This window comes from Adiantum capillus-veneris, chromosome 12 (genome assembly GCF_014529385.1).
Source record: "Adiantum capillus-veneris isolate H3 chromosome 12, ASM1452938v2, whole genome shotgun sequence".
Lineage (NCBI taxonomy): Eukaryota > Viridiplantae > Streptophyta > Polypodiopsida > Polypodiales > Pteridaceae > Adiantum > Adiantum capillus-veneris.
Window position 1 is genome coordinate 94,838,890 of NC_140942.1, and position 26,993 is coordinate 94,865,882.

The following is a 26,993-nucleotide window of genomic DNA, read 5'->3' on the forward strand; positions in this document are numbered from 1 at the left end:
CTTAAAAAATCCCTTTTGTTTTGCTCTTGAGGCACCGACATGCACTTTAAGAGCCGTTTAGGAGTAGGCAAGAGTGTGTGCATTCCGAGCAGTGGTAACCATTTAAACTGGACAACTCATTGCTGAAATAAAAAAATACTGCCAGGGCGCCTAGTTGAGGGGCCATGTTGAAACTTTGCCTCTTGTCTCTAGGTTCAAGTTTTCCGTTTTCCGTTCAAGCTCGGTGTTGCTGCAGTGTTTTACTGCTTCACTCCAGTGGAGTGAACTCTCTTATAGCCCCTCTGGTGCATGAACTCTACGTGTCACCGTCCCATAGAGTACCATTTACCCCATGGAATCTTACTCAGAACACCCAAATCTTACAATCTTTACATCGGCCTCGCATTAGGTACCGTATCAAAAGCTTCGCAAAATCCGCAAAGCATTAGTAAGCAGCAGATCTTGCTTCGAGAAAATTACAAATTTCCAGAGTTTGTATTTACCCTTGCACTCTTTATCACACCTCTTCTCGTGGCCATCTGATGTAGTTCTACTTTTAACATAGACAGTTTTCTTCATATTTACAGCTTAAGTAAAAAGTTATCGTCTCTTCTGCTCTCAGGCTTTCTGGCCTAAAGATGTCTTGAACTGCTTTGTTCTGTCATTCATGTTTAGAATAACTCTGTGCATGCTCACAGATTCCAGATTTGTGAGGAAAATGATGGATTCTTTGTAACAGCAATGTGCACGGGGACAATGAGCATCCATGGCAGGTGTATGTCACTGGACACAGTCTTGGTGGTGCATTGGCTACACTTGCTGCACTAGAACTTTCAACAAGTCGGCTGTCAAGGTAATGAGATGTTTATTGAAGTAACTCTTAAGATTTTTCGAAGTGATTGAAGTGATCTTTGGACACGGTTTTTAGAGAGCATCGGATAAACATTACTATGTACAACTTTGGCTCTCCTCGTGTAGGAAACAAAAGATTTGCTGATCAGTACAATGAGGTACTAAATTCTTGCCCTAGGTAAAATTAACCATCGCACTAGGTGTTTATGGCGAAATGTAGTCAAACTAGGCCTTTGCTTTCTTATGCAAGAAACTTTGGTTTTGTCATGCCTTTAGAAAACATAAACCATTCCAATCTCCATTTTAGCTTGAATTTCTATGCCACAGATAGTCAAGGATAGCTGGCGTGTGGTGAACCATCTGGACATTATTCCAACTGTTCCTCGTTTAATGGGCTATTGCCATGTGGCAACTCCTATATATCTAACAGCAGGAGACGTTCAGGATGCAACAGTATGCTTCTATGACCCATTTCAATTTATGGCATTGAAGCTTGCATCTGTGGTCCTAAGTTGCAAGAGTCAATATCTGTCTGATTATTAATCTTTTGGTTTGTACAAGGTTCACTGTGTGAACAACATGTCCTGATGCTTTGATGATTTCATAATTATTGCAATTGCAGGTAAATCTGGAGCTTGTACAAGATGGATACAATGGAGATGTAATTGGAGAAGCAACCCCTGATTTCTTCCTGGAAGAGTTTGTAAGACATTCAATGTTTAATTCAAGTTCTTGCTAATGCTCGAGCGTTGGCGTCATGCATTTCGTTGTTTGTTCTTGAACGCTACTTGTATGATTGCGCGTATCATTTCGTGTGATGACTCCGTGCACCTGTGAATGTGTTGAATACATGCTTATGTTCTTCTAGTCCGTTTTTATGTTCACACGTTCAATTGTTCCTTTGCATGTTTTCATCATATATGTTATCAAAAAGAACTCTTTCTATATTTTTAACAGCTGTAGATTGCAGTGTTTGCATGTGCAAGTTTCTTTTTGGACTTTTATTTGTATTATGCGTACCCTTTATAATCAGCGCATAATTATATATGCTCTTTAGTTTTGTGACATTTTGCGCCCATATCTTGGAAAATTTTAGTTAATAGAGAGAGAACATATTTGATTGCACATCGTACATAGAGCCAAATTACAACTTGCGGAAGAGAGTAATGTGCCTCCTCATCCTTACTCTTGACATGGATCACAAGTGTGAGCACATACTTGAAGAGAGTCCCTAACTCCCCAGCCTGTCTTATCATGAAGTGATCACACAACATTAAAAGAAGCAAAACAATCTACCTCATGATATTTGAGGGTGTCTGTTATCTTGAAATTGTCATGCAGCATTAGGGGAAGCAGATTCACATGTATAGCATGTCACTCTAAACATTGTAACTCATGATAATTCAGGGTCTCTATCGAATTTGGGGTTTGTGTACTCTTGTAGGTCAGTTGCCATCACTTGGCTTCTTATCCATAAGAGCACTTTCTACACCATTGGATGGTGCAGGAGACTTTTTACTGGATGAGAGTGGAAATGGCAAGATGGTAGCGACTACATTCATGAATTCTATCTAACATTCTGAAATCTCCTCCGTAACGTTCGTGCTCTGTAGAAGGTTGCTATATTTAACACACTTGTATCTGTAAGATGGCTTCATCTGTTTGTAGCATGTACTTATTCGGAACATCATTAGTCCTGTCTCTGCAACCACAAAAAAAGGCATTTCTGTGTGGAATAAAATTCACATGCTTATTGTTATCTTGAATATGATGGGCATTAATTTATCAAAACATATGTTATATGCATTGATACTTTTGCTGGTAAGAACTTTAGACGTTGACTGTCAAAGTAAAGTGCTTACTTTGGGGACTGAAATCAGTTTGTCTTAGAAATTGGTTGGAAGTGATATCCAAGACACAGAAATTCCTTCAGCAGAAAAGCTTTTTTAACCTTAACTGCGTGTTTGCATTGCACTTAAAAAGAGTGTTTTTGTTGAATTTCATTTGGGCACATACATAAATGCCGCAGAAACTGAGGGCACAGTTCATCTCTTACATGGTTTCAGCTTGTTTATTCTTTTGCAGATGAAAGGAGAGAAGCGCTTGATAGAGAGATTGTTGCAAACTGAAATTGCCATGATACAGTCTATCCGGGATGGCAGTGCCCTGATGCAGCACATGGAGGACTTTTATTATATTTCACTGCTTGAGGTATTAGCTGCATTTGTCTGCTTTTCTGATGTTCTTTGGAAAGTTTTTTCCATGCAAAGGTCTGGGTCTCTAGTTGTTGTAGTTCAGCTCTCGAGTCACAATGGTAAACCTAAATGCTCCTTGAGTTTCGCATTTAGAAAATATACTCTCTTTCTGTCTCTCGTCCACATGCAGAGCAAGCGACGAGACGGCAAGAAGGTGAACATGCTCAGGCCATTTAAGCTACGAAAGGCAGGAGGACAGCTGCATGTAGAGATGGGTGTGTCATTCTGGCCAGGCTGTGAATAGAGGCACAACTTGCAAGACCAAGAATATAATGACAATATGGAACTGCAATGGGTCATCACGAAGAGATCCGGGGAGGTTTGAGGAGGTGCTGGCAGATAGACGATATCTTTCTCACAGTGGAGCCAGGAGGAGGTGCTGGTGACTGAGAGCACATGAGAGTCTGCTTTGAGAAGACAGACAAGGTGTGCAGGGATCAGGGGAAGTGAGCTATGACCCCGAGTCATAGTATGAGGAGGCACAAGGGAAAAAAATTCATGTGGATGCGTAGGCAGTTCAGTGAGTTGAGGAAGGTATACTTACCCATATGCTACAACTTATTTTGCACCCTATGAAACAGAGTTTTTCACAAGAGGAGGCCACAAGCAGAGACCTAGCATGACAGTATGGACTTGTAGGAGGGGGGAACCATTTTCCAAAATATATTAAAGAAATACTGCCATGGGTGCCTACCTTAGGGGCCAACGCATAGTGGTCTCTCTCAAAAGATAGTAGTTGTACCGTTTTCCAGATTATACTAAAGAAATACTGCCACAGGTGCCTAATGATAATAATCTAAGTTGGTGTTAAGGACTTCCAAGTTTTTGATTGCGTGCCAGAGTATTGCTAGCCAGTTCAGTGGAGCCGGTTTAGGTGGAATCAAAGGTAAGCACTTCTCTTGTTCTCACCAGCGGGGCAATCAGTTCAATAAGCTAGAGTTCACGCCGCTTCCAACCTCAAAGGAAGGGAAAGAATCGGTTGAACAAAGTGTTGTCACAAAGTGATGATGTGGCATGTGGCAGTTTCAATGGTATCAGAGCTCAATCATTTGGTCTTTTCAAAATATGTAATAGGCTTGGACACCCAAGGGAGAAATCAATAGCTACACACAAATAGAAACTGCAACAACTGAACTTGAATAGAGAGAAATGAAATGAAATGAAATGTTATATTAACGTCTTCAAGAGGCCAAAGTGACCTATGAGACCAGAAAGTTACAATGTGGTGGATCTGATACAAAGTCAGAGTAACAAGATAAACTAACTAACAACATAACAAAACAAAATATCATGGACTCCTAAGCTGCTCGATCTGAACTAAGCAAAGTACACAGCTGGCTGGGATAGCTAAATAGCTAAATCACAGGAGATCCAACATCAGTCTCGCTGGCGGAACTCATCAATCTCCTCCATGGTCAGTAGTCTGACCGGGCGTCGTGCATGTCTGGCCAAAGTGATCCGAATCTTCTGATGCAGCCTCCGTTGATGTTGTGTAGCCTTCCGCAGTCGCGGGCGTCTGGATCTCCCCAGCTCAATCGTTCGGTCGATTAGTGTGCCTCTCGCGCGAGACGAATGTGAACTCTGTTGTGGGAGTAGCTCCTCCGACTGCCCATTGTCTGCTCTATAGAAATCTGTGATCCGTCTCTGAGACTAGCTAGCCTCTCCTCTCATCAGGCTATCTGTGTGTCTCTCGAGCAGGAACAAACCTAGGCATCTCTGATCCTCGTACCCCATGACTCTGGAGAGTGGTCCAAAACCTTCTCTAAACAAGCAATGGAAGCGGCCTCGTATCTCGTACTAGATGGGGCAGCGGCATGTGTAGTGCAGCTCTGTCTCAAGCTCCATATCACACAAGGGGCATGTCCTTGCCTCTGCTGGTACTCCGTTGTATTTCCCAGTCTCAATCCGCAGCTGTTGTGAAGATGTGCGTATCTGGCCAAGAAGAGAGTCAATGCAAAGCGGCGGAATTCTGCTCCCAGAAGCACTAGCCCCAATGACGAGCACCCCTTTTGAGAGAGAAAAAGAGTCGATGCAAAGCGGCGGAATTCTGCTCCCAAAAGCAATAGCCCCAATGACTAGCACCCCTTTCGGTATTTCTTTCGTGATTGATGATGACAAAGTACAACTTGGCCGCGGGTCTCTCCTCTTTGCAGGGCTCCCAAGCTCATTTGCCAGAAAAGGAGGCCCTAAGCTCGTTTATGAAGGTTACAACACCCCCTCCACTGCTTGTCATCCCCAAAAGCCAGGCCTCTAAAAGCTCTCAGAACCTCCACGCGAATTTGCCAGTTGGATGGTGATATAGACTACCACGTCATCAACGTGATTACGGTGCTCTTTTCACTAGCTGGTGACATCAGCTTTTGTGTCAAATTTTTGGCGGCTTGGTCTTTTGTGGCCCACTATAAGGGCCTAACCCCTTCTAGTGACATGCCACGTCATCGACGTGAGACGTACCCCCCTCTTGAAAGAAGTCATTGCCCTCGATAACTCCTGCAAAACAAACAAAGGACAAAACTAGCTCAGTAGACACCGACTCTTGCTCCCATGAACCAGACTGCACACATCTAGCCATCAGACAGAATCTTGCAGACATTTCATTTTTCAACATATACTCAAACAATACACACATGAAAGAGCACATGTAAACAAGATTAATCTAGGAAACTTCCAATTCAATGTACATCTTTCCAAAAAGTCATTCCATAGAATACTATTAGAATGTGAGTACCCCTAAAATCTCATAGAGAAACTAGTGACAAAGGAGTAGAGTGGCTCCACTCTTGTGCAACACACACTACACCAGATTTAGCCTTGTGATGCGCGTGCACATAAGGAATAGGCAATGCTAAAACCAAAAGCCTCAAGATATAGCTCTAGTATTGAGGAGAATTTGCAATGTCCTCCTTCTCCATCCACTTTGTATTGAGGCCTTGATAGCTCCTGCCGTGACCAAATTATCATGGACCAGCTTACCCTTCTGTTTCTTTTCCTTGTGTCCTAGTACTTGATGGTTGCTGCTCTAGCTCCCTGTCCATTGGCACATCATTCTGAATCTTCAGAACAATTTGATTTACCATTGATTGTCTCGTTTGTTTCTTTCTTGGTACACTTCGCAAAAATGTGCCCCTGTTCACCACGACCATAATACTCGTCCTCCTTGAAATACTCATCACGTTGCTCTTTTGTCAATTTGGGCCCTGTGGGTTTCTTCTTCTACCTCAAAGAGCTTGAATGCATGGAGAAACCAGCATTTTGTGTGTTCCATGAGCTTTTGAATGCTCTTGGACTTTTGCTTCAAGCAATATTGCTGGATCTCTTTTGGAAATCTGCAACAAAACCGTTCCACCTCTTCCAGAAGAGGAATCTTATAAAAAGAAGCAATTGGCAAAAAAGTATCCCAAAACCGTTGACAATTTGTAGCCAAGGTATTGTCTTTTTGCATCGTCAAATGGTTCCAAGCCGTAATCACATTGTGTTTGTACTACTCAGTCAACCATACCGAAGTGAACACTTTCTTAAACTTCATCCACGTCTATGGAGCTTATTGTATAGAAGCAAGGTCGACCACCATCTCTAAGCATTGCTCTTAAGAAAAGATGCCGCCTTTTGTACCTTGGAGGCTTCAAAAAAGTTTCCCCCAGAGAAACGGTTTGTATGTAAGAGATGGCTCGATGGGAATCCTTGTAGCCCAAAAAGTGTCAAATCTTACTATTTGACCCCCATCCTTGATTTCTTTAGTCTTCGTTTTCTTCTTCTCAAGGTTATCATACTGAGTGGCTCTCAACGGTGATTCTGCTTCGTACCATAAATGGTACGAAAAGTGTGGAAATCGTCGGAAGAGGACGAGGTGTCCTCTGAATTGCTAGATTGCTTTTTGTGCTTTCTAGACTTCTTTGTGGCTTTGCTTTTCTTGGTCTTTCTTTGCTTCTTCGGCCTCTCTCATCCTCACTGGAACTAGAGGAAGAGAAACTGTTGGAACTCTCTGAAGTCAAAGAACTAGAATCATCCTCCAAGCGAACACACGTCTTAGATCCACTAGCCACCTCGAAAGTTGATTTTCGGCCCAAATAACCATCAAAATCCTATGACTTGCTTTTCTTTCGAGAGTGCTTGTTGGCACCTATCATCTGATTGATTTTCTGCTCAAGAGCTTTGTCAAACTCTACTTGCGAGTGCAGTTCCTACTTTTCTTGCACCCGACATTGCTTCAATCTTCATGGCCGGCTTGATAGGTGAGTGGACAAATTTCTGCCATCACAAGTGGACCTCATTAAGCAGACGATTCTTCAAAAGGCCAAAATGACCTATGAGACCAAACTGAAACAATCCTTGTGGATCTAATCCAATGTCTGGGTACAAAAATAAAATGAAGTAAAGTGAAATACTAAAACTAAAAGACTAAAATCGTCAGCCTCAAAAGCATCATCATCATCATCCATGCCCGAGGATGCTCGGCATCCGTATTTGTTCGAGAAAGTATTGCATCGGTCATTGAAGAGCTTCGTCAATGTCCGCCTTTGTAAATAGTCGTATTGGGTGTCTCTCATGTTGTGCTAGAATAGTCCTGATTCTCTGGTGGAGCCTCCGTCAATGTCGTGGTCGCCCCTCGTAGATGTGGGCGTCTAGCTCTTCCAAGTTGAGTGGCTCTATTCACTAATATACCTCTGGTAGAAGTGGGCTCTCTGAAGTCTGCTGTGAAGCATGCTCATCCGGCTGCTGAGTTCCTGCGCTAAAGAAGTCAGTGATCTCCCTCTGTGAATGTCTCCCACTACCTGGTCTCCTCAAGAGACTTTCCATGTGTCTGCGCAACTCTAGCAAAAACAATCCGAGGCATCTTTGATCGTGATATCCCATGACTCTAGCCAACGGTCTAGTGCCCTCTCTGAATAGACAATGAAAGCGCCCTCGTATCTCATAGCATACTGGACAATGACAAATGTGATGTAACTTTGTCTCTGGCTCTATATGACATAACTGGCATATCCTATGAGACCAATGCGTCAAATTGGTGAATCTGATACCATGTCTCGGTACAAAAAAAGAGATACTAAAATGAATCTAGAAGTGCTACTAGCTGGAATTCTGTGGAGTATATGTGATCAGTGATGCAATGGGTGCCCAATACAAGAGGGTGATATAATGCGCGTATGCAGCCTTGGGAGGATTGGAGAGGATGTGTTCGCAGATTCAGTTCCAAGAACCCCGAACAAAACTCTTGCTCTTTGATACCTTGGTAGCTTCAGCTATGCTCTATGGGGTTCAGGTTTGGGGAGTTCGGCACCCCTCTCATTGGCAGGCATAGGTGCAGTGTCCAACCAGGTGCAGTTGGCTACTATGTGGTACATCACGTCTTGCTGGATTTTCTCGAGCTCCTGTATCAGCCAGCTAGAGCGGCTGATCAGGAACTTTCTTTGGTCACGGCGCGACATCGAGTTAGCCCGGGCCAAAGTAGCCTGGTAGGTCATCACCCTACGTGTTCTCAGGAGGGGCTAGGGGTCAACGACCTAGCACAGCAGAGCAGAAACCTTCTTGGGAAGTTTGTTGTCAGAGGACTAGTTTACTGAGGAGATCTAGAGAGAGAGAATCCCAGAGAGATTACTGATTTCTTCACACAAACACTGGACAAATAGAGGAGCAGCCACCACTACAAAGCTCAGCTGATAGTCACACCCGCGATTCTCTCATTCACCGAGCATTGGAGCTAGGGAGATGGAGACGCCCACGACTGAGGAGAGGAGCTTCACAGCATCGACGAAGACTACAACAAAGAATTTGAGCCATGCTATCTCGACATCTAGAGTATAGATGAGGATGGATTCATCGGTAAGTCTCGTCTTTGCTGCTCTGTTCAAAGAAAACCTTGGTCCAGTGAAGACTACCCCAAGATAAGTGTATGCGTCTGTGTACTCCACAGTTTCCTAACCATAAGTGAATGTAGGTGCTGATCTCTTGATCCCCTGCGGTGTGGCGTTAAACACCGTAACCTTGGTTTGTTTACAGACAATCTACTACTCTCCGCAAATCTATGTTATGCATCCAAATGTCACTGCATTCCCTCTGGTGAGTCAGAGATCAACACAATATCATGAGCATATAACAACATTGGAATCCATATCCCTGAGAGCTGGGCACCTGCGTCACCTTCTCTGTCAATATAATCAGAAACCTCATCTTTATACATAGCAAATAGAGTAGGAGACAATGGACAACCTTGTTTCACTCCAATAGTGGAGCGAACTAAATCAGATATCCCCTCTAGAGTGCGTGCATGTCCCACCACTGATCTGTATGGAGCCATGATCCCCAAATCAACTCAATGGGCACTCCCATCTCTAGTTTGCACATCAATCTGGCTGTGGGCACCATGTCAAATGCTTTGCGGAAATCCACAAGCTACAATAAATCCGTCTCCCATGTGTCCTACCCTCCTCAATGTCAGAATGTGGTCAAGAGTGGAGAAGCCTCTCTTGAAACTGGCTTGTCCCGTTGCCCATATACCCTCACTCTCTACCCATCTGCTCAACTGTTGCTCAAGGATAGATGCATGCAACCATGCCAATGTTTGTCCAATCATAATAGTATGGTAGTTTCCAGGTTCCATAGGATCACTTGCCACGAGGAGAAGCGCAATAATAGACAATGTCCAATGACCGTCACATATAACATGATTGACAGAATTGCAAGGACCTCTGCCAGCATATCTCTAGCATGTATAAAGTGATTTGCTACTAGACCATCATGATCATATGCCCTCCTGATTCTCATCTTGTCAACGGGGGTCTTTACTGTCTCAGTGTTAAAAATGGCACCCATAGATGGGCATGGCTCTGGAGGATCTTGAAGGGGTATATGTCCAGGGACCGTTATATAAGGATGTTGCATACTGCGACCACACATCAATGGAAGTAATCAGTGGGGGAGGGGAATGCTCATGAAAGAAACGCCATGCCTCTCCTAAGTCTCTACTCGAGAACAACTATTATAATTTCTCTCCATTTTAGCTAGGAATCCTTGCTTCTTCTGTCGTACAAGGCATTGAAGGCTATCCGAGACAGTCTGTGATTGATGACCTCTGGGAGAAGATCCCTCTGAAGCTGTGCTCTCGAAGGGTGGCATCTACCTCAAGGGAAACACACAGACTTGGTGGTCTACCTTGCTTTTACGGAGGGAGGCACCAACAAAGTGGCTTCAGTTCAAAAGAGTGTTTAGTATTTACTTCCTCATGGCTCACTCAAGAATACGAATGTGATGTGATTACCGCTTGGAATTATCAGAGGATGACCAAGAAAGACACCTTGGATACTTACTATAATAGATTTTGAGACACTTTCTTCTCGGCCTCTTCTTCCAAGAAAATTACATTCAAGCCTATGGTCTACCTAAAGAGATACGAGATTATTGTTTGCGGCAAAAGTTCGAGTCCATGCGACAATTGATGGGACATGCAAAGCAAGGGTTTGCAATGCATGGGGCCACTCTTACATACTCCACAAATAGATTAGTCACAACTCGGACCAGACAAGATACGAACAATAGTAACAAAAGGAAGGGAAAGCAACAAAAGAAGACCTTCAGACCCTCGACTGTCGGCAAAGCAACATGCCGAATACTTCAAGGAGGGTGAATGTTACGGTTGTGGCGAACTTGGGCATGTTTTAGCTAGTGCCCATCTCAATTAGGTATCTCCCATACTCTGTAAACTCCTCAGCAGTGTTTGCAAAAATTAGGGGTTTCGTGTATTTTTAACCGTCTAAATTGTAAAATCCCAGCTAGATTCAAAGCTTGCCTTGAAGAAAAATGGAAAAATTTAACAAGTTTTAGTGTAAATACCAAAATTTTGACCTTCAAACCAAAAGAGTTTCAAGTGTACTCTGGGAGAGTGCTCTCTGGGCTCATATGCGTCTCTGAATAGAAAATGATGTTCCTCTCTCTGAAGGAATCCTCGAATGCTCCAACATCCAATTGTAACAAGCCATTGCAATTCCATACTCTGAGCTTTAGGTTGGTCCCATATGTCTCGCACTTTCATGCGGTGCATCTGCCAAGTATTACCACTTTGCCTCCTCTATAGAAGGCGAGTTTTCCCTTCTCTCTGGCAGGCACGATCTCGGGCGTGCATTCTTTCATGTGCGCTAGTCGAGACACTATAAGATCATCTCCCAAGGAAATCTCTGTTTGCATAGTGTAGGCCTCTTTTTGAGGAAGTCCTTCCTCTCCTCCATGGTAGTGATAATGAGAGAGGAGAGTATTCAACTCACATATAAATGAAAGAGACCTAGAGCTCATAGCTCAAAGAATCACTAATAGAGAAGGGGACAAAGCTTATAGACAATGCAGAGGAAATGGAGATTATGAGGTAGAATGAGAGAGTGAAATGGAGAGATGGGGAGGTAAAGTTCCTCTCCTACACAGACTGGCCCTTGACAGTATATCTTAGTTTTTGAAAATTCAGTAATAATATATAGTGCTCTCAGAGAAAGATGGCGCCCAAAAAGTGATGAAAGAGGACTTGTACAACTGAATTTTCAGCCCATTAAACATGTGTTTGCAAAACTGAGATACTTGTGCCACTTTTCTACTTCTGCTATGCAAGCATTGCGTGTAAGGCGCGTGGCTCCTACCATGCCGGGAGTACATGTGTGCACTTTCCAAGTAAGGACGGCTTGTATGTGGGTCGCTTGGTTCCTGCCATGTTTGGAAGTGTCCGCGTCCAGTTTCCATGTAAGGACTCCTTGTATGTGGGTCGCTTGGTTCTTGCCATGTTTGGGAGTGTCCGTGTCCAGTTTCCATGCACACACTACCCGCGTGTCCACTTTCCATGCATGTGCTACCAATTTTAGGGTCGTTTGGTTGCTGGGTGTTTTCCTGCCATGATGAGGTGCTCGTGTGGCCACCTGCTATTTTTTTTTCTTTTTTCGAGAATAGGATCCTTCTATTAGTTAATGAAACTGCCCATAGGACTATAGCCACCTCTACTAGAGAGGTCTACAACAGTCCTAAGGGGAGACTCTCCCAATGAAAAGCCACAGGTGGACGGTAGTGCCATCTGAGCACACCCTGGACCATGGTGAAGAAAGGCCCAGCACGCTAGAGTCGAAGGAAAGGCTCTCTACGCTCCCGCATGCGGTCGGAGCTGCTCTGAAGTCTCTCGAACTGTCCCCTGAGAGTATGGATCAGCTCTAGCCAAAGATCTCAAACTGTCTCTGCTGGTGGTATAGGGCGACCGAGCCTCAAAGATGCTGAAGCAGCGGGCCCGCCATATGAACTAGAGTGTCAGGCCGCAGACGAGCTCTCAACACTCCTCTCTCACTGCACCACTCCTGTGGAGTAAGCTCTGTAGCAGGCTGGAGTGTAGGTTGACCCCCCTGCATCACTATCATCCTGCTGGTGGAGGATCACTATCATCCTGCTGCTGGGCCCGTGAGAGTGGACCAAGCAGTTGCCCCCTGCTATGTCCCACTCACAAGAGAGGGGATCTAGCCCAGATGCCGTCCGGATGGACGGCCAGTGTCCGTGGTTAGCCCGCGAGGCTAGGAGTGCGCGAGGTCACCTCGAGGAGGTGAGGCCGGGTGGTATGGGACGCTCGGTCTTACAGGTGCACGCCTACGTCCTCGAACGCTGGCCCAACACAGGGGAGTTGTCGGATGGTGGCTATGGTCGGGTGGTTCGTCCGGCGCGTATCTGTAGGTGGTCTGTGTAGCCAGGAGATCCATCTCCTTGTTTGTTTCATGGTATCAGAGCCGGCTTGGCTGCACGAAGGACTGTGTGCACACCTACAAACTGATTTAAGTCGGATAGTCTTTATTTCATGCAATTTTCGATGATAAATTGTTTAATTCACTATTTTCTTCTCATGAGTGTGTTTGCAGGTGTAAATTGATACTATGTTGCTGTTTTTTGATAAAAATCAGCAAATTGGCGGATGAAACTGTTGAAAATTGGAGGGTTACTCATTGATTTTACTGGTTTTCGATGAAAATCAGTATATTACTTATTAATTTGTTGATTTTGGATTAAATTCAGCATACAGTATGTGTTTTTTTTCAAAAAAAAACCCTCTCTGTAATCTCCTTCTTTGTGCGAAGCATAGAGAGAGAGAAAGAGAGAGAGAGAGAGAGAGAGAGAGAGAGAGAGAGAGAGAGAGAGAGAGAGAGAAATGAAATGAAATGTTATATTAACGTCTTCAAAAGGCCAGAATGACCTATGAGACCAAACTGATACAAAGTGGTGAATCTGTTACAATGTCTGGGTACCTTAGTACTAAAGTACTAGGTGTGAAAAGTGTGAAAGTGAATGTGAAAAACTAAATACAAAGTATTAAATCAACTTCTTAGGAGCATTCTGGGTGTCTGGCTAGAATGCTTCTAATCCTTTGTTGTAGTCTCCTCCGGTGAAGTGTGATTCTGACCCTTGGTCGTGGTCGTCTCGATTTCCTAAGCTCAATCGTTCTGTCAATTAGGGTGCCTTTGGTATGAATATGGGTACTCCTTTGTGTTGGCTTCTGGCCTCTTGCTTCCCCTTCCACTCCTGCTTCTCTCGATCAGAAGAAATCTGTGATCTGCCTCTGAGGCTGTAGTGCTCTTTGTCTTCTCATTAGATTATCCCTGTGCCGATGTAGTTCCAATAGGTACAAGCCTAAGCATCTTTGATCTTGGTATTGCATGATTCTATCTAGAGGTCCAAAGCCTTCTTTAAAGAGGCAGTGAAAACGCCCACGTATCTCGTAGTATACTGTGCAGTGGCATATGTAGTGTAATTCTGTCTCCGGCTCCATTCCGCATAACTTGCAAATTCTGCTTTCAGGTGGGATTCCCCTAAATCTGCCAAATTCAATTTCCAACTGGTGTGAGGATGTACGAATCTGACCAATAGTACATCTCAAACCATGAGACAGGTGGGTATCCATGTAACTCGGGCGAATCACAAATCCATCTTCAGATAGTTGTAGGAAGTTTTCTTTGTAGTCGGCCATCTTCGTGCCCAATTCTTGTGTAGGGTCTACCCATGTCCTCTTAGTATCCAACTGTATAAGATCCTGTCGGATGATCTTATTAATCTCCGTTCGTGTAATTGCCAGTGATGGAGCCTCAAGCGAGTATTGGAAGGGGGGTAATCTTTCCATACTGAACCCGTGTCTCTGAAACCACGAGGACAGTTGCGCATACCAGCATGATGTATCCCCTTTCATTGCCAATTGTCGAGAGGATTCGAGGGCCAGTCTAGTATATCGGCAGTTATTTGTATCCCACAAACCATGCATAAAGGACACTAATATGGTAAGAGCTTCAATTTCTATCGAAGGGGCCGCTAGTTCCGCTCGGGTAATCGCGTGTGGTACGGAGGCCTTGGCTCTAATCATTCGGGAAATCATAGATACCAAAGGTCTCTCCATTGACTTCCAATTATCCTGATCCACAGATGGTCCCCAAATCTGGACCCCATAAAGCATAGCCGAAGCCACCATAGTATCAAAGAGCCAAAGTTTTGTTAGTGGTTCCTGAAACTGCACTTGTGAACACGTCCTCTCCAACCCTCCGAAGGCCGCAGAGGCTCTAGATAATCTAGCATCCGCTGCTTTCTTAAGAGTAAACTTCGGTCCTGCAAATACCACCTCAAGGTATGTGTATGCATCTGTGTACTCTACTGTATCCTGGCCATATGCAAATGTAGGTGCCGATCTCCTAACCCACTGCGGTGTGGTGTTAAACACCTTAACCTTGGTTTTACCCAAGTTTACCGACAGTCCACTGTCCTCCGCGAATTTATGTAAAGCATCCAGGTGCCTCTGCATTCCATCTGGTGATTCTGCTATCAATACAATATCATTTGCATACAACAGCAAAGGGATCCATGACCGTGCAAGTTGAGCACCTCTGTCACCTTCTCTCTCAATGTAATCTGATACCTCATCTATGTACATACCAAATAAAGTAGGGGATAGTGGGCATCCCTGCTTTACTCCAACGGTGGAATGAACAACGTCGGAATCCCCTTCTGGAGTACGTACATAACCAGTTGCTGATCCGTATAAGGCCATGATCCCCCAAATAATCTCTTTGGGGACCCCTAACTCTTGCATCCTGCGCATCAATCTGGCCCTTGGTACTGTATCAAAAGCTTGCCGAAAATCCACAAAGCAACAATACATCCTTCTCCCGTTTGCTCTTCCTTCCTCAATAATGGCTCTGAGCGTAAGAATATGATCTAAAGTGGAATAACCCCTGCTGAATCCAGCTTGTCCTGTTGCCCTTATGCCCTCATTCTCTGTCCATCTACTCAATTTTTGTTCAAGAATGGATGCGTACAGTTGGGTCAAAGTGTGACCTACCATAATGGTACGGTAGTTCCCAGGTATCATAGGATCCCCTGACTTGAAAATAGGTACGATAGTAGATAATTTCCAAGATTCAGGGAATCCTTCACACATGACTCGATTAAACAGACGAGCAAGGACTTCTGAAAGTAGATCCGTGGCATGGATCAGATGTTCTGCTACTAAACCCTCATGATCATATGCTCTTCTTGTCTTCATCTTATCAATGGCTTTTTCCACCATTTCTGTAGTAAAGAAAGTACTAGTAGCAGGGCATGGCTCTAGCGGATCTGGTAATGGAGGCTGTCCCGATACCATATATAATGATGTTACATATTGACCCCAGATCTCAGGAGAAGTGATCGTCGGAGGCGGTGAGTGCTCGTGAAATAAGCGCCAGGCCTCATGTGAGTCCTGACTCAAGAAGAGCTGATATAAATCCTTTTCTAGCTTGGCTAAAAATGCCCTTTTCTTGCGACGCACTCTACGCCGAAGAGCAATCCGAGACTGCTTATATGTAATGATCCCAAGTGTAAGCTCTTTCTGGACTTGGGTTCTCGTCTCTCTGCATTCCTCATCATACCAACTGTTTTGGTATGCCTCTTGTGCTGCTCCATGTAGTATCTCTGTTAATTGAGAAGTAATCTCCTCTACAGTATATATTGGCTCGGCTGCCCACATCCTATTATAGATCTTTTCCACATAGACTGAATGAGAGAGAGAGAGAGAGAGAGAGAGAGAGAGAGAGAGAGAGAGCTGGTCAATCTCTGTAAACTCTCAGAGAGAGAATGAGAGAGATTTACCTCTCTCTTCTGCTTGCGCACTTCAAGCCTGCAGGGGAGGTACAAGGCAGAGCGAGTGAGAGGATGCGTTCTCCTCCACGTTGGCTGCTCCTCCACGCTGGCTCTCAATCGGCACATCCTTTGCGTGTTGGCCATGAGCAGGTACGCGCAGTCTGTTTCTCCCTTTCTCTCCACGTGGCAGCCTACGGCTGAATTTCTTTTTTTTTTAACGCTATCTTCCTAGCGCTGGATTCTTTTCTTTTTACGCTAAGTGCCTGCCTTGACTTATTGGGTATTGTTTTTTTTAATGTGGCCAGGCCCTTTTATGTGTGGGCACCTTAAATTTTTAAGGTATGTATGAAACCTACAGGCTATTAAAAAAAACCACTCACAGAGATTGAGGTTTTACAACAAAATTCAGTTCTCGGCTCTCTGCCTCTCTCCCACCACTCCTCTCTCTCACTTGCTCATGCTCTCGCGCTCCCACCATCACCTGCTCACCTTCAAACGCTCACGCCGACATGTGGAGCTCCTCGTACTTCAACTTTTTGCGATCGAAACGTGCAAAAAAGGCCCGGTTTCGCGTGAAACTTTCAGTTTTTCACGTACTTCGCCATGGATTCCTCCAGCTCAGACGTGCAGCGTGACGACGCGCTAGGTAATATCCAAATTCCATTCACGCATGCTCTTTACACATGGATTACAGTTTCGACCAGCGTGTTACAACTCTGGAAAATGCGAATGTTGAGACGAACCTTCGCTTGGCCTCTCTCGAAGGGGTCGTGCAGGGGCTCAGTTCCTGACATTCTACTCTCGAAAATATGGCTCAGTCGACGACTGCGCGTATTTCCGAGGGCGAAACCCATCTCCAGTAATTGCGGATGCAGATTGCTGCTTTTGGGCGTTCGCGCAAGGTGGTCCGATTGCCATGATTCCGTACAAAACTACGAATTTCTCAGGCGAAGAGGAGTGTACGGAACTGGCCGTAAATAACTGGCTGCACCAGTGGACCACATACTTCGATCTCCATGGGGAGCATGATGAATGGAGGATTCAGACGATTCCTCTCTATCTTCACAATAAGGCGCTTACCTGGTGGCGCGACAAGCCTACGACGTGGGCTGATTTTTGTGTGAAATTCAAGAGGGATTTCGCTAAAATGAACCCTTTGAAAGCTTATGCTAAACTCCAGAGTCTTTCGATGAAAACTCTGTCTTTTGATAAATATACGACGACTTTCAAAGAGGCGCTCACCTTCTGCAAGGTGGATTCTACGCACGCTATGTACATGTATCTACTGGAATTGCATGAGGACTACGGTTAGGCCTTAATTAAGGACAAAGCCCCGATTGATGTCGAGGATGCAGTGGCAAAGTCCAGGACGTTCCATTTAATAAATGGAGCGAATTATGAGAAGAAAAGAACTGCAGACCATCAATCCGGTGAGGGTGCTTCGAGGAAGCGACCCCGATTCCAGCATAAGTCCAAATCACCGCCAATATCTTCTCAGGAGAAGAAGAAAGCCATAAATGCTTCAGTTGTTGCTGATGCAGTGAAGAAGGGGGCTTGCTTCGGATGTGGCCAGACGGGTCACCAAATCAAGGATTCCCCCAAGAAGAAGAAGACACAGAAACCGCAAGGTCGTCCTTCGGTTGAGATTCACGAGATCTCAGGTAACTCTGATGTTGTTCAAGTTGAGCTCCATCATTTAGCGCACAGTTCATGCACTAATTGTACTTTTAGCACCAAAGTGTTTGATAAGCACGATCTTCTCCGTTTCCCCGCGAAGATCAATGGTCACGACGTGACCGTACTCCTTGATAATGGAGGCTCACACAATTTTGTGGATACAAAATTGGTGTAGAAACTGAGCCTGCGGACGCGGGACAGTGACCATGAGTATCGCGTGAAGATGGCTCGTGGCGTGGATACGGATGTATGGAATCGGATGGTTCCAGACTTGTCGCTCGAGCTAGCGGATTACAAAGAGAACCTGGATTTCCACATCATGCGCCTGGACAGAGTAGATGTTATTTTAGGGATTCCATGGTTTTATGATAAACAAGACTCATTGTATATAGACTATGTTCATCACTCTCTTGTTTTTGTTAAGCAGAACATGTCTCATGTATCTGTGTCGCTTTGTAATCAGAAGTCTGTAAATAATGGTTTTGCAATACCAGTTGTTACTGCTTTGGAAATGTATAAAGAAATAAAGTCTTCTGACGTTGACTTTTATCAATGTGTACCATCTGCTTGGTTTGATTCATTAGTGCTTGGTACTTCTGTCACTGAATTTCGTAAAAATGTTTCACGTTCTTTTGTTGAACTTAGGGATTCCGACGAATCCAACCTTATCCGAGAAATCATGACTGATTTCAAGGATGTTTTTTCTGATGATCTACCTCCTGGCTTGCTGCCTTCGAGAGGAGTAGATCATGGCATTGAGTTGGTGGCTGGTAGTCAACCCTTCTGAAAGCAACCCTATCGGTTTAGTAAAACCGAGGAGGACGAGATTCAGCGAGAGCCGAAGGATTATCTCGACAGGGGTTTTGTTCGGCCTAGCAAATCCCTGTGGGGAGCGCCAGTGCTACTTTCTCGAAAGAAGGATAACACTATGCGCTTCTGCGTGGATTACAAGGGGTTGAATAAGCTCACTGTCAAGAACAAGTATCCGCTCCCACGCATGGACAATCTGATAGATCGGCTCGATGGAGCGTTGTATTTTAGGAAGATAGACTTGCGATCAGGCTATCATCAGATACGGATCAAACTGGAAGATATTCCTAAGACAGGCTTCCATACGCGTTATGGTCACTTCGAGTTTTTGGTCTCGCCTTTTGGTTTGACCAATGCTCTACCTACGTTTCAGCAGATGATGAATGATTTGCTGAGACCATTTTTAGGCAACTTCGTTGTTGTATTTCTGGATGACATCTTGATCTACAGCCGAGGTTTGTCTGAGCACCTAGTGCATATACGTACTGTTCTCGAAGTACTGAGAACTGAGAAGCTTTACGCTAAGGCTTCTAAGTGTGAATTCTTTAAGAAAGAGCTTTTGTACTTGGGTCACATCATTACTCGCGATGGGATTTGCGTCGACCTTGAAAAACTGGATAAAGTGCGAAATTGGCCATTCTGAAGAATGTACGCCAAGTAAAGTCTTTTTTAGGCTTTACTGGATTCTTTCGCAAGTTTATCAAGGATTACTCTAAAGTTGCTGCTCCGCTTACGCAACTATTAAAAGGAGGGGTGAAAGGGCCAAAGACTTCGGGCCCTCATCGTAAGGTAATCCCCCTGTTGTCTGGAATGAGCGTCTCGACGAGAGCTTTCGAACACTCAAGCACTTGGTGACTACTGCGCCAATATTGCACATTGTGGATCCTAGCAAACCGTTTGTGGTTGAAACGGATGCTAGTGATTATGCTATTGGTGCGGCATTATACCAGGATGGACGTCCTGTTGCGTTTGAAAGTAAGAAGCTTTCTAACGCTGAGATGCGTTATCCAACGAATGAGAAGGAGCTTTACGCCGTAAGGAAATGGCGGCACTACTTGTATGGCTCTACGTTTGTTGCATGGACAGATCACCACTACCTACGCTATATCTATGATCAGGGTGATCTCAGAGGCCGGAAGGCTAGATGGGTTGAGCTTATGCAAGAGTTGACTTTGAGATCCGTTATAGAAAAGGATCCAGTAATCGGGTTGCCGATGCGCTGAGCAGGATTCTTGAGGTTAATGCCTTGTCTATGGCTGAAATCTCGATGGATTTCTATCTCTCTCTCCGAGGGCTATGTCGTTCCGATGGCCATTTTGGCAGGATATGGAACGAGGTCGAAGCGGGGCATGACTCGCATACAAGCTTTGGTGGTCCGGAGACCCAAGTGAGTCGTGCTGGAGAGACGAGAGCGACAATATTCCATTAGAGGGACTATTTTTCAGAAATGGTATAGTCTGCGTGCCGGAAATCGATGAGATTCGACAAAGGATTTTCTGCAAATGCCACGATGTTCCGAGCGCTGGGCACCCAGGCATCCAAATAACTTTGGCTTTGGTCAAGCGATATTTCTATTGGCCAAGGATGCGCTCTTACATTGAGAGCTATGTGAAGAGATGCGCTCAGTGTCAAGTCAATAAGGCAGAGCGCCTTAGAAAAGCTGGCCTGCTACATCCATTGGAAATCCCAGATGCCAAGTGCCAGAGGATTTCCATGGACTTCATCGTTGGTTTGCCAAATACTAGTGGGGGCAATGACGCTATTTGGGTTGTGGTCGATAGACTCTCAAAAATGGCGAAGTTTATACCAACGAAGTCGATAGTAAAAAGCCATGAGTTGGCGGTTTTATTTGTCGATCAGTTTTATAAGCTGTATGGTCTGCCAGAGGATATCGTCAGTGATCGAGATACTAAGTTCATTGGCCGATTTTGGAGAGATGTGTTTGCTCATCTTCAGACGAAGTTGAGTATGTCGTCTTCTAGCCATCCTGAGTCCGACGGACAAACTGAGAGGATGAATTAAACGTTAGAGGACATGTTGAGAGCCTATGTCTCTCACAGGCAGTCTGATTGGGAAAGGTATCTTCCACAATTAGAATTTGCCTATAACAGTAGCAAGCATTCTGCTATTGGATTTAGCCCGTTCATGCTGATGTATGGATTTGAGCCTAAACCCCCAATTGCTATTGGCTTAGAGAAAGTCAAGGAATGCCAAGCTCGTGATTTCCTGTATGACATGCAAGAAATGCTCGAATTGGCTAAGGATAGTATAAGAACGGCTCGTAATTATGTCACTACTTATGCTAATCAAAAGAAATCTCTAAGGATTTTAGATGTGGGACAATGGGTCTATCTGAAGATACCCAAGGATTCCAAAACTATGCGAACAAGAAAGCATTATAAGCTTTCAGCTAGCTATTGTGGTCCGTTCTTGATCACAAAGAAAATTGGCCCAGTTGCCTACCAACTTGCTCTTCCTTCGGATGTTAGTGTACATCCAGTGTTTCATGTCAGCCACCTTAAAGTGAAATTGGGCGAAGCCGACGTTGTTGTGCCTATTGAGGAAAATGTATGGCAAGATATGCAAACTGAGTATATTCCTCGAGAACGAGAAGCAGTTTTAAATCATCATATCCGTCATTCGCGCCACCAGGCTTATGACGAGTACTTAATTAAATGGAAGGGTCAATCTGAAAGGTTTGCTACTTGGGAACCTGTTAGAGCTTTGAAGGCTCAGTATCCCCACTTCATTGATGAGGACATCAAGGGTTCTTAAGGGGGGAAGTATGTTATGTCCCACTCACAGGAGAGGGGATCTAGCCCAGATGCCGTCGGGATGGGCGTCCAGTGTCCGTGCGGACGTAGTGGGAACCTGGCCAGTGTGGCCGCCATTATTATAAAAGGGAGGCCAAGGCCTCATTTACAGTTATCGACCCCCACTGGCAAAGTGCCAGTGGTTAGCCCGCGAAGGTAGGAGTGCACGAGGTCACCTTGAGGAGGTGAGGCCGGGTGGTATGGGACGCTCGGTCTTACAGGTGCACACCTACGTCCTCGGACGCTGGCCCCAGCACGGGGGAGCTTCCGGATGGCGGCTATGGTCAGGTGGTTTGTCCGGCGCGTATCTGTAGGTGGTCTGTGTAGCCGGGAGATCCATCTCCTTGTTCGTTTCACCCCCCAAGTGTACTGCCTTGTTGTGGAAAGAGCTGGCATCAAACGAAGGACAGAAAGCCAAACCTGCTGTGCCATAGGAGAGTCCCATGGACAATGACGCTGACTCTCCACAAGATGGCCACAAGCTGCACATGCTGCCGAGAGACCACTATGTACAAGCCAGCTCCCCAGTGCTGTAGTTCTATGTGCAACCAGCCACTGGAACAAAGTGACTTGCTGCGGCTGTCTGGCGTTCCACAACCTTGCCCAAAAAGCTGACAAGAACTCAGTTGTGCGACCTCCTGCCAATGAGGTGCTGCAACAGGACCGGCCTCTCTCCGTGCTGCCAGTATGTGACGTCCCAGTCGAACAGTGTACTGAAAGAAAGGGACGCCTGGATGGTCAGCTGAGACGAAAGGGTCCCTCCAACACACTCTCAAGGATCCCACTGCGCTCGTGTCAGTGGACAGCTCTCCCAAGCCCATAGCGTCCAGTGGCTAGTCTCAAAACTTGCTGGGTCAGGATCTATGACACATGTCCTCCCACAGATGCCCACAACTCGGATCCTTTGAAAACAGGACTCTGCCACCTGTAGGGCCTCTACTGAAACTCGGTGTAAACGACCCTCACCCTATAGCTTGAAAAACAGGGAGGGTACAGTCTTTGAGCAAGCCCGAACTGCGATGAGGGCCTCTAGTTGCTTTAAGGCCCCCATCCATCTCGGCGTTGCTGATTCAAAAGGTGTGAGCCACTCAGCTGGTGCCTCTGTGATGTCCTGACACATGCTCTGCACCCCTCTCATGCTCTGTAGCTGGATGCTCTGAAGCTCCTCTGACAAGCCTGAGAATTGTAGCCAGTCACCTAAAGTGCGTGCTGGATCCTTTGCCATGGGATCCCAAGAAACATGAGGCCTACTACCAACCAAGGGGCCTTTCTGAGTGCTAACCATGGGGTTCCAAACAAGGGGCTGTCTCAGGCGCTCCTCCGTGCAAGTAGGCTGGTGCTGCTCTAGGCTCTCCGCAGCTGCTCCCAGGAGCGGAGCAGACTCATAGCAAAACGGTCCTCCAGTCTCCTGCTCAGGCCAACTCTGCGCATCTTTGTGAAAATCCATCTGGTCGAAGGTCTCCAAGGGCCTCCAGCCTGAGGCACTCTAGCACTACTAAGTTGCTGAAGCAAAAACTTCTTCCAGGGATCCTCCCCTGGAAGCAATCCTCTGACAACAAACTTTCCAAGAAGGGCTTTGCTCTGCTGTGTTGGGTCTATGATCCCCAACCTCCCCTGAGAACAAGGTAGAGTGATGACGTGCCAGGCCACTTTGGCCCGGGCTATCTGAGTGTTGCGCCCTGACCAAAAGAAATTCCTGATCAGCCTCTCTACCTGGCTGATGCAGGAACTCGAAAAGATCGAACAAGATGTGATATACCGCATAGTAGCCAACAACACCTGGTTGGCCACTATAACTCTACCTGCCAGAGAAAGCCGTGCGGAGCTTCCTTTTGATGGACAGGAGGAGGGGAGCAATCTGCTGCTCAAGAGACAAGTCCGAGCCAACCTGAGCAGCCCAAGTATCCAACTGCAGTGCCTGCGGGAATCCATCTGAAACCCTCACCTGACAGCCAATCAGGCGTAGGAACACTACCAACCGAGAAAGCCACTGTCTTTCTCCAGTTAATCAGTGCGCCTGATGCACAACAAAAAGTCTCAAGAGCTTGCTCACACCTGTGAAGGTTGGCCTCCTGGCCCTCCAAATACAAAGCCGAGTCGTCTGCAAACTCAGCATCCAGTAGCTCGTCGCCTCGAATAGGGAGTGCTAGGCCACGTAAACCAACTTGATGTAAAACCAAAAATCTGCTCATCGCCTCAGCATAGAACAGAAAGAGGAAAGGGGCAAGAGGGCAGCTCTATATGACCGAACGTGTGAGCATTAAACAATCACCTCTACCACCGGCAAAAAGTACCTGACTGTGTGCTCGTCTGTAAAGAGCTGACACACCTCTGATCCAGGCATTTGAGAAGCCCATCCTGCGTAGAGTGCCCTCCAAAAAGTCCCAGTCAACTCTATCGTAGGCCTTCTCAAATGGAGAAGAAGTATCACCAGATCCTCACCACAGAGGCGGGTGAGGGCAGATGCCTCCCAAAAAGTAAAGATGTTGTCAAGGATACTACGCTTGTCTGGGTCCCATGTATAATGCTCTCTAGAAGTGGTTGAATCCTCAAACTTAGAGCCTTGGCAGGAATTTTGTAGGCTGAGTTGAGATGGTGATGGGCCGCCATTGTGGAATCTCATCCAAGGAGCCACCCTCCTTGGGAATGAGGTAAATCGGGCCCTCACTCATGTTGTCAGGCATCTCTCCTGTGTGTAGGATGTACTGAAAAGCGTTGCAGAGATGTGAGCCAAGCAAGTCCCAGTACTCTAAGAAAAAGTTGGGAGTCAAACCATCCTCACCTGGACAGCTACCATGGGGAAGTGCTTTGTGGGCCGCGTGGAGATCCTCTAACTGAAGAGGCAGCTCAAGTCTCTGGCACATCTCCTCAGTCACAAGACAAGGCATCTGTGCCCAAACACTGAGGCTCTGCTGACATTAGGTCACAGTAAAAGTCAGTAGCAACTGCACGCATGTCCTTTGGCTCTGAAGACTCCTGAAGAAATAGCCGACTAAGCTGCGCAAGTCCACAGGCCACTTTGTCGGCGAGAGAGCAAGTCGGATGGTGGTTCTGTGGGGTCGCGCGAGGGGGTTGTAGTGGAGTTCCTTTGTGGCGGAGCAGAATCCTCCATCTGTGTCTGCTACTACGATGACGACCGAGGAAGAGCATGACAAGTCGAGGATGAAAGGCGGCACCCTTGCACCCTTGCCTTGAGCTAACAAGGGGTAAAGGGTAGAGGATGAGGAGGCGGGGGGGGATGGGTGGTTCAGCTTGTGGGATGGAGAGCAGCGGCAATGGAGGGCTGGGAGCAAAGGCAGCTGGTGGCAGGAGGCAGCGAGCGTGTGTGGTGGGAGGCAGCAGGGCAGCGCGCTGGAGATGGGGAGGGGGCAGCGAACGCAGGAGGAGGGGGTGAGGGTGCAGGTGATGGTGAGCGAAGGGGGCGAGGTAGAGCAACAGCAGCAGCAGCGAGCCTGTTCACCTTTTGTCTGTATTTGCACTTGCAAGACTTGGTCTTGTGGTCAAATTTGTGGATGACCACCTGCTGTTTTTTTTGGATGGCTACTTCAGCCACCTGCTATTGCTAGGTTTCCAAATCAGCATCTGCTATTTTTGGATTGCTAAATTAGCCATCTGCTATTTTTGGGTTGCCACATCAACCACCTGCTATTCCTGGTCAGCAATTTGTGACATTCCCTCTGCTTAAATGAAGACTAACCTCCTCGATTACACCCGTAGAAACAACAAAAGGATGTGTAGCTACTGCTATCAAGCATTCATGCACATCAACATGGCATTCACCATAAAACATTCATCAACACATGTACTGGTTCAATATTTCACATTGAACTTTACGTGCTAGTCAAACATTTCACATTGGACTTCGCATCCTGATCCAACATTTCACAATAGACTCATCAGAGGTCAGTCATTAGCCATCACCACTAAGTAGCTGAAGACAAGTTATTCGAAGTACAAAGACAACAACTTGTAAGGGTAAACAGTCAAGGAGAGCCCCTTCAAATTCGAGGCAACTGATTTATTGAAAATCTGGGGGAAAATCCCCTCTTAATGTGGGTGAAGAGTCCCTCGGTAACTGTTCTACGACAGGGCCCTCTGAAAAAGTACAAAGAGAAAAATCAGACATTGTTGACTACCTCAAGGATTTTCTGCCTCTCAGATGAGCAAAGCTGATGCACCAAGAGTTTTGAATTAACAAACTTTGGAGAAAAACACGTGGTATTGGAGAGCTCATTGATGCCAAGAACTCGCGCCCAGCCAAACAAATTTAACGCTTTTCGAACCCAGCACCTTAAAAAATATATCCGCTACCAAAATCCCCAGAAAGTGCTCTCTGATGACACAACCCAAAAGAACCTTAAACGCCCTGAAACAAACATCAGCCTATTCACACTTTTGCAACCACAAGCACTTGCACACTGATATAAGAAAGGGTTGATTAAAGGGTGCGTAAGGACAAAAATGTTTACCCAGAAAATTCTGAGCACTGATATACCCTAGTATGTAGAGAGACCTCTCTTGAATGATTTTGTTGCAGGTTTAAAGTGAGATTTCTTCTCTCTTTGTTGAAGATCTGGAAGTTCAACGAGTTCATTTGTGTTGACATTGAGATGTTTTTGTTTATGCAGAGGGTGCGTCCAAAATTTCGAATCCTCCAAGCAATGGCCGATAAAGAGTGAGATGTGAGCCATTGTTATGTGCTATCTTCCCAAAGTGAGCATTTCAATTTCAAATATGGAGTTATGGTTCTAAGTTTACATTCCAGACTTTTATAGTTGATGTGATGGTGCTTTGTTGGCTTGTGTCAGACACAAACATCACAAGGTCGTCCTTTTTTCACTAAAGGAACCATATGTCTTTGAAGCTCTTTATAAGAGCAATCTCTTTGATTTGATGAAGAGTTGTCAGGGTGTATTCCTGAGTATATCAACAGTTTGGAAGCTCTAGTTTGCCTCTTGTAGGGGCAAGACTCGATATCTTTTCCTAGTTTTGAGCTTCCAGGTGGGCTGTGCATATGTCCAAAGCATTGAGTAAGATAAGTAACACACAAAATCCCCTCAACCCGACACCATTGGATTTACCTGAAGAAAAGCTGTGAGTGTATTATTTTCACATTAATGAGGGACAAATCGTTTCTCTTTATAGAAATATCTCTAGCAGTCAATCATCAAAACAAGTTCGAACTAATTGAATAGTCACATTGCTAATGACTTCAATTCTTTCCCCATTTGTGCAACAAAATGAAAGGATTGTGACATATTTCTCCAAGGAGGTGATCCATAGTGGTTTTCCAAAGAAGACATTTGTGCGTCCACCAATGCAAATTGTTACTCCTACTGATAGATAGTTGCTTGTAGTATCTTAGAAGACTTTGGTCCCCTCTACCAACATATTGAGGAATTTTGAGAGGTCCTGGATGTTGGAGGGAATTTGCATAGGAGATCATGATGATACATGTAACCATCCACTAGAAGCTCCACATTATTGTGCGACCTTGCTT

General features: G+C 45.5%; 1 protein-coding gene across 5 annotated transcripts in view; it reads left to right on the plus strand.

The window, feature by feature from the left end:
• Nucleotides 1–26,714, plus strand: part of LOC147446162 (putative triglyceride lipase) — a 172,384-nt gene extending 145,670 nt beyond the window's left edge. Inside the window, exons 13-20 of one of the 5 annotated variants that reach the window (XM_086525444.1) lie at nt 719–832; nt 908–989; nt 1,159–1,284; nt 1,454–1,534; nt 2,917–3,042; nt 16,230–16,343; nt 26,122–26,206; nt 26,302–26,714. In XM_086525444.1, the coding sequence (XP_086381570.1) occupies nt 719–832; nt 908–989; nt 1,159–1,284; nt 1,454–1,534; nt 2,917–3,042; nt 16,230–16,343; nt 26,122–26,172 (694 nt within the window). In that variant the 3' untranslated portion in view covers nt 26,173–26,206; nt 26,302–26,714. Of the gene's footprint in view, nt 1–718; nt 833–907; nt 990–1,158; nt 1,285–1,453; nt 1,535–2,916; nt 3,241–3,319; nt 3,463–3,898; nt 4,107–16,229; nt 16,344–26,121 lie in introns of those variants that run through there. The other 4 variants (XM_086525447.1, XM_086525443.1, XM_086525446.1 and 1 more) reach the window with 4 other exon arrangements.
• Nucleotides 26,715–26,993: the final 279 nt, after the last annotated feature.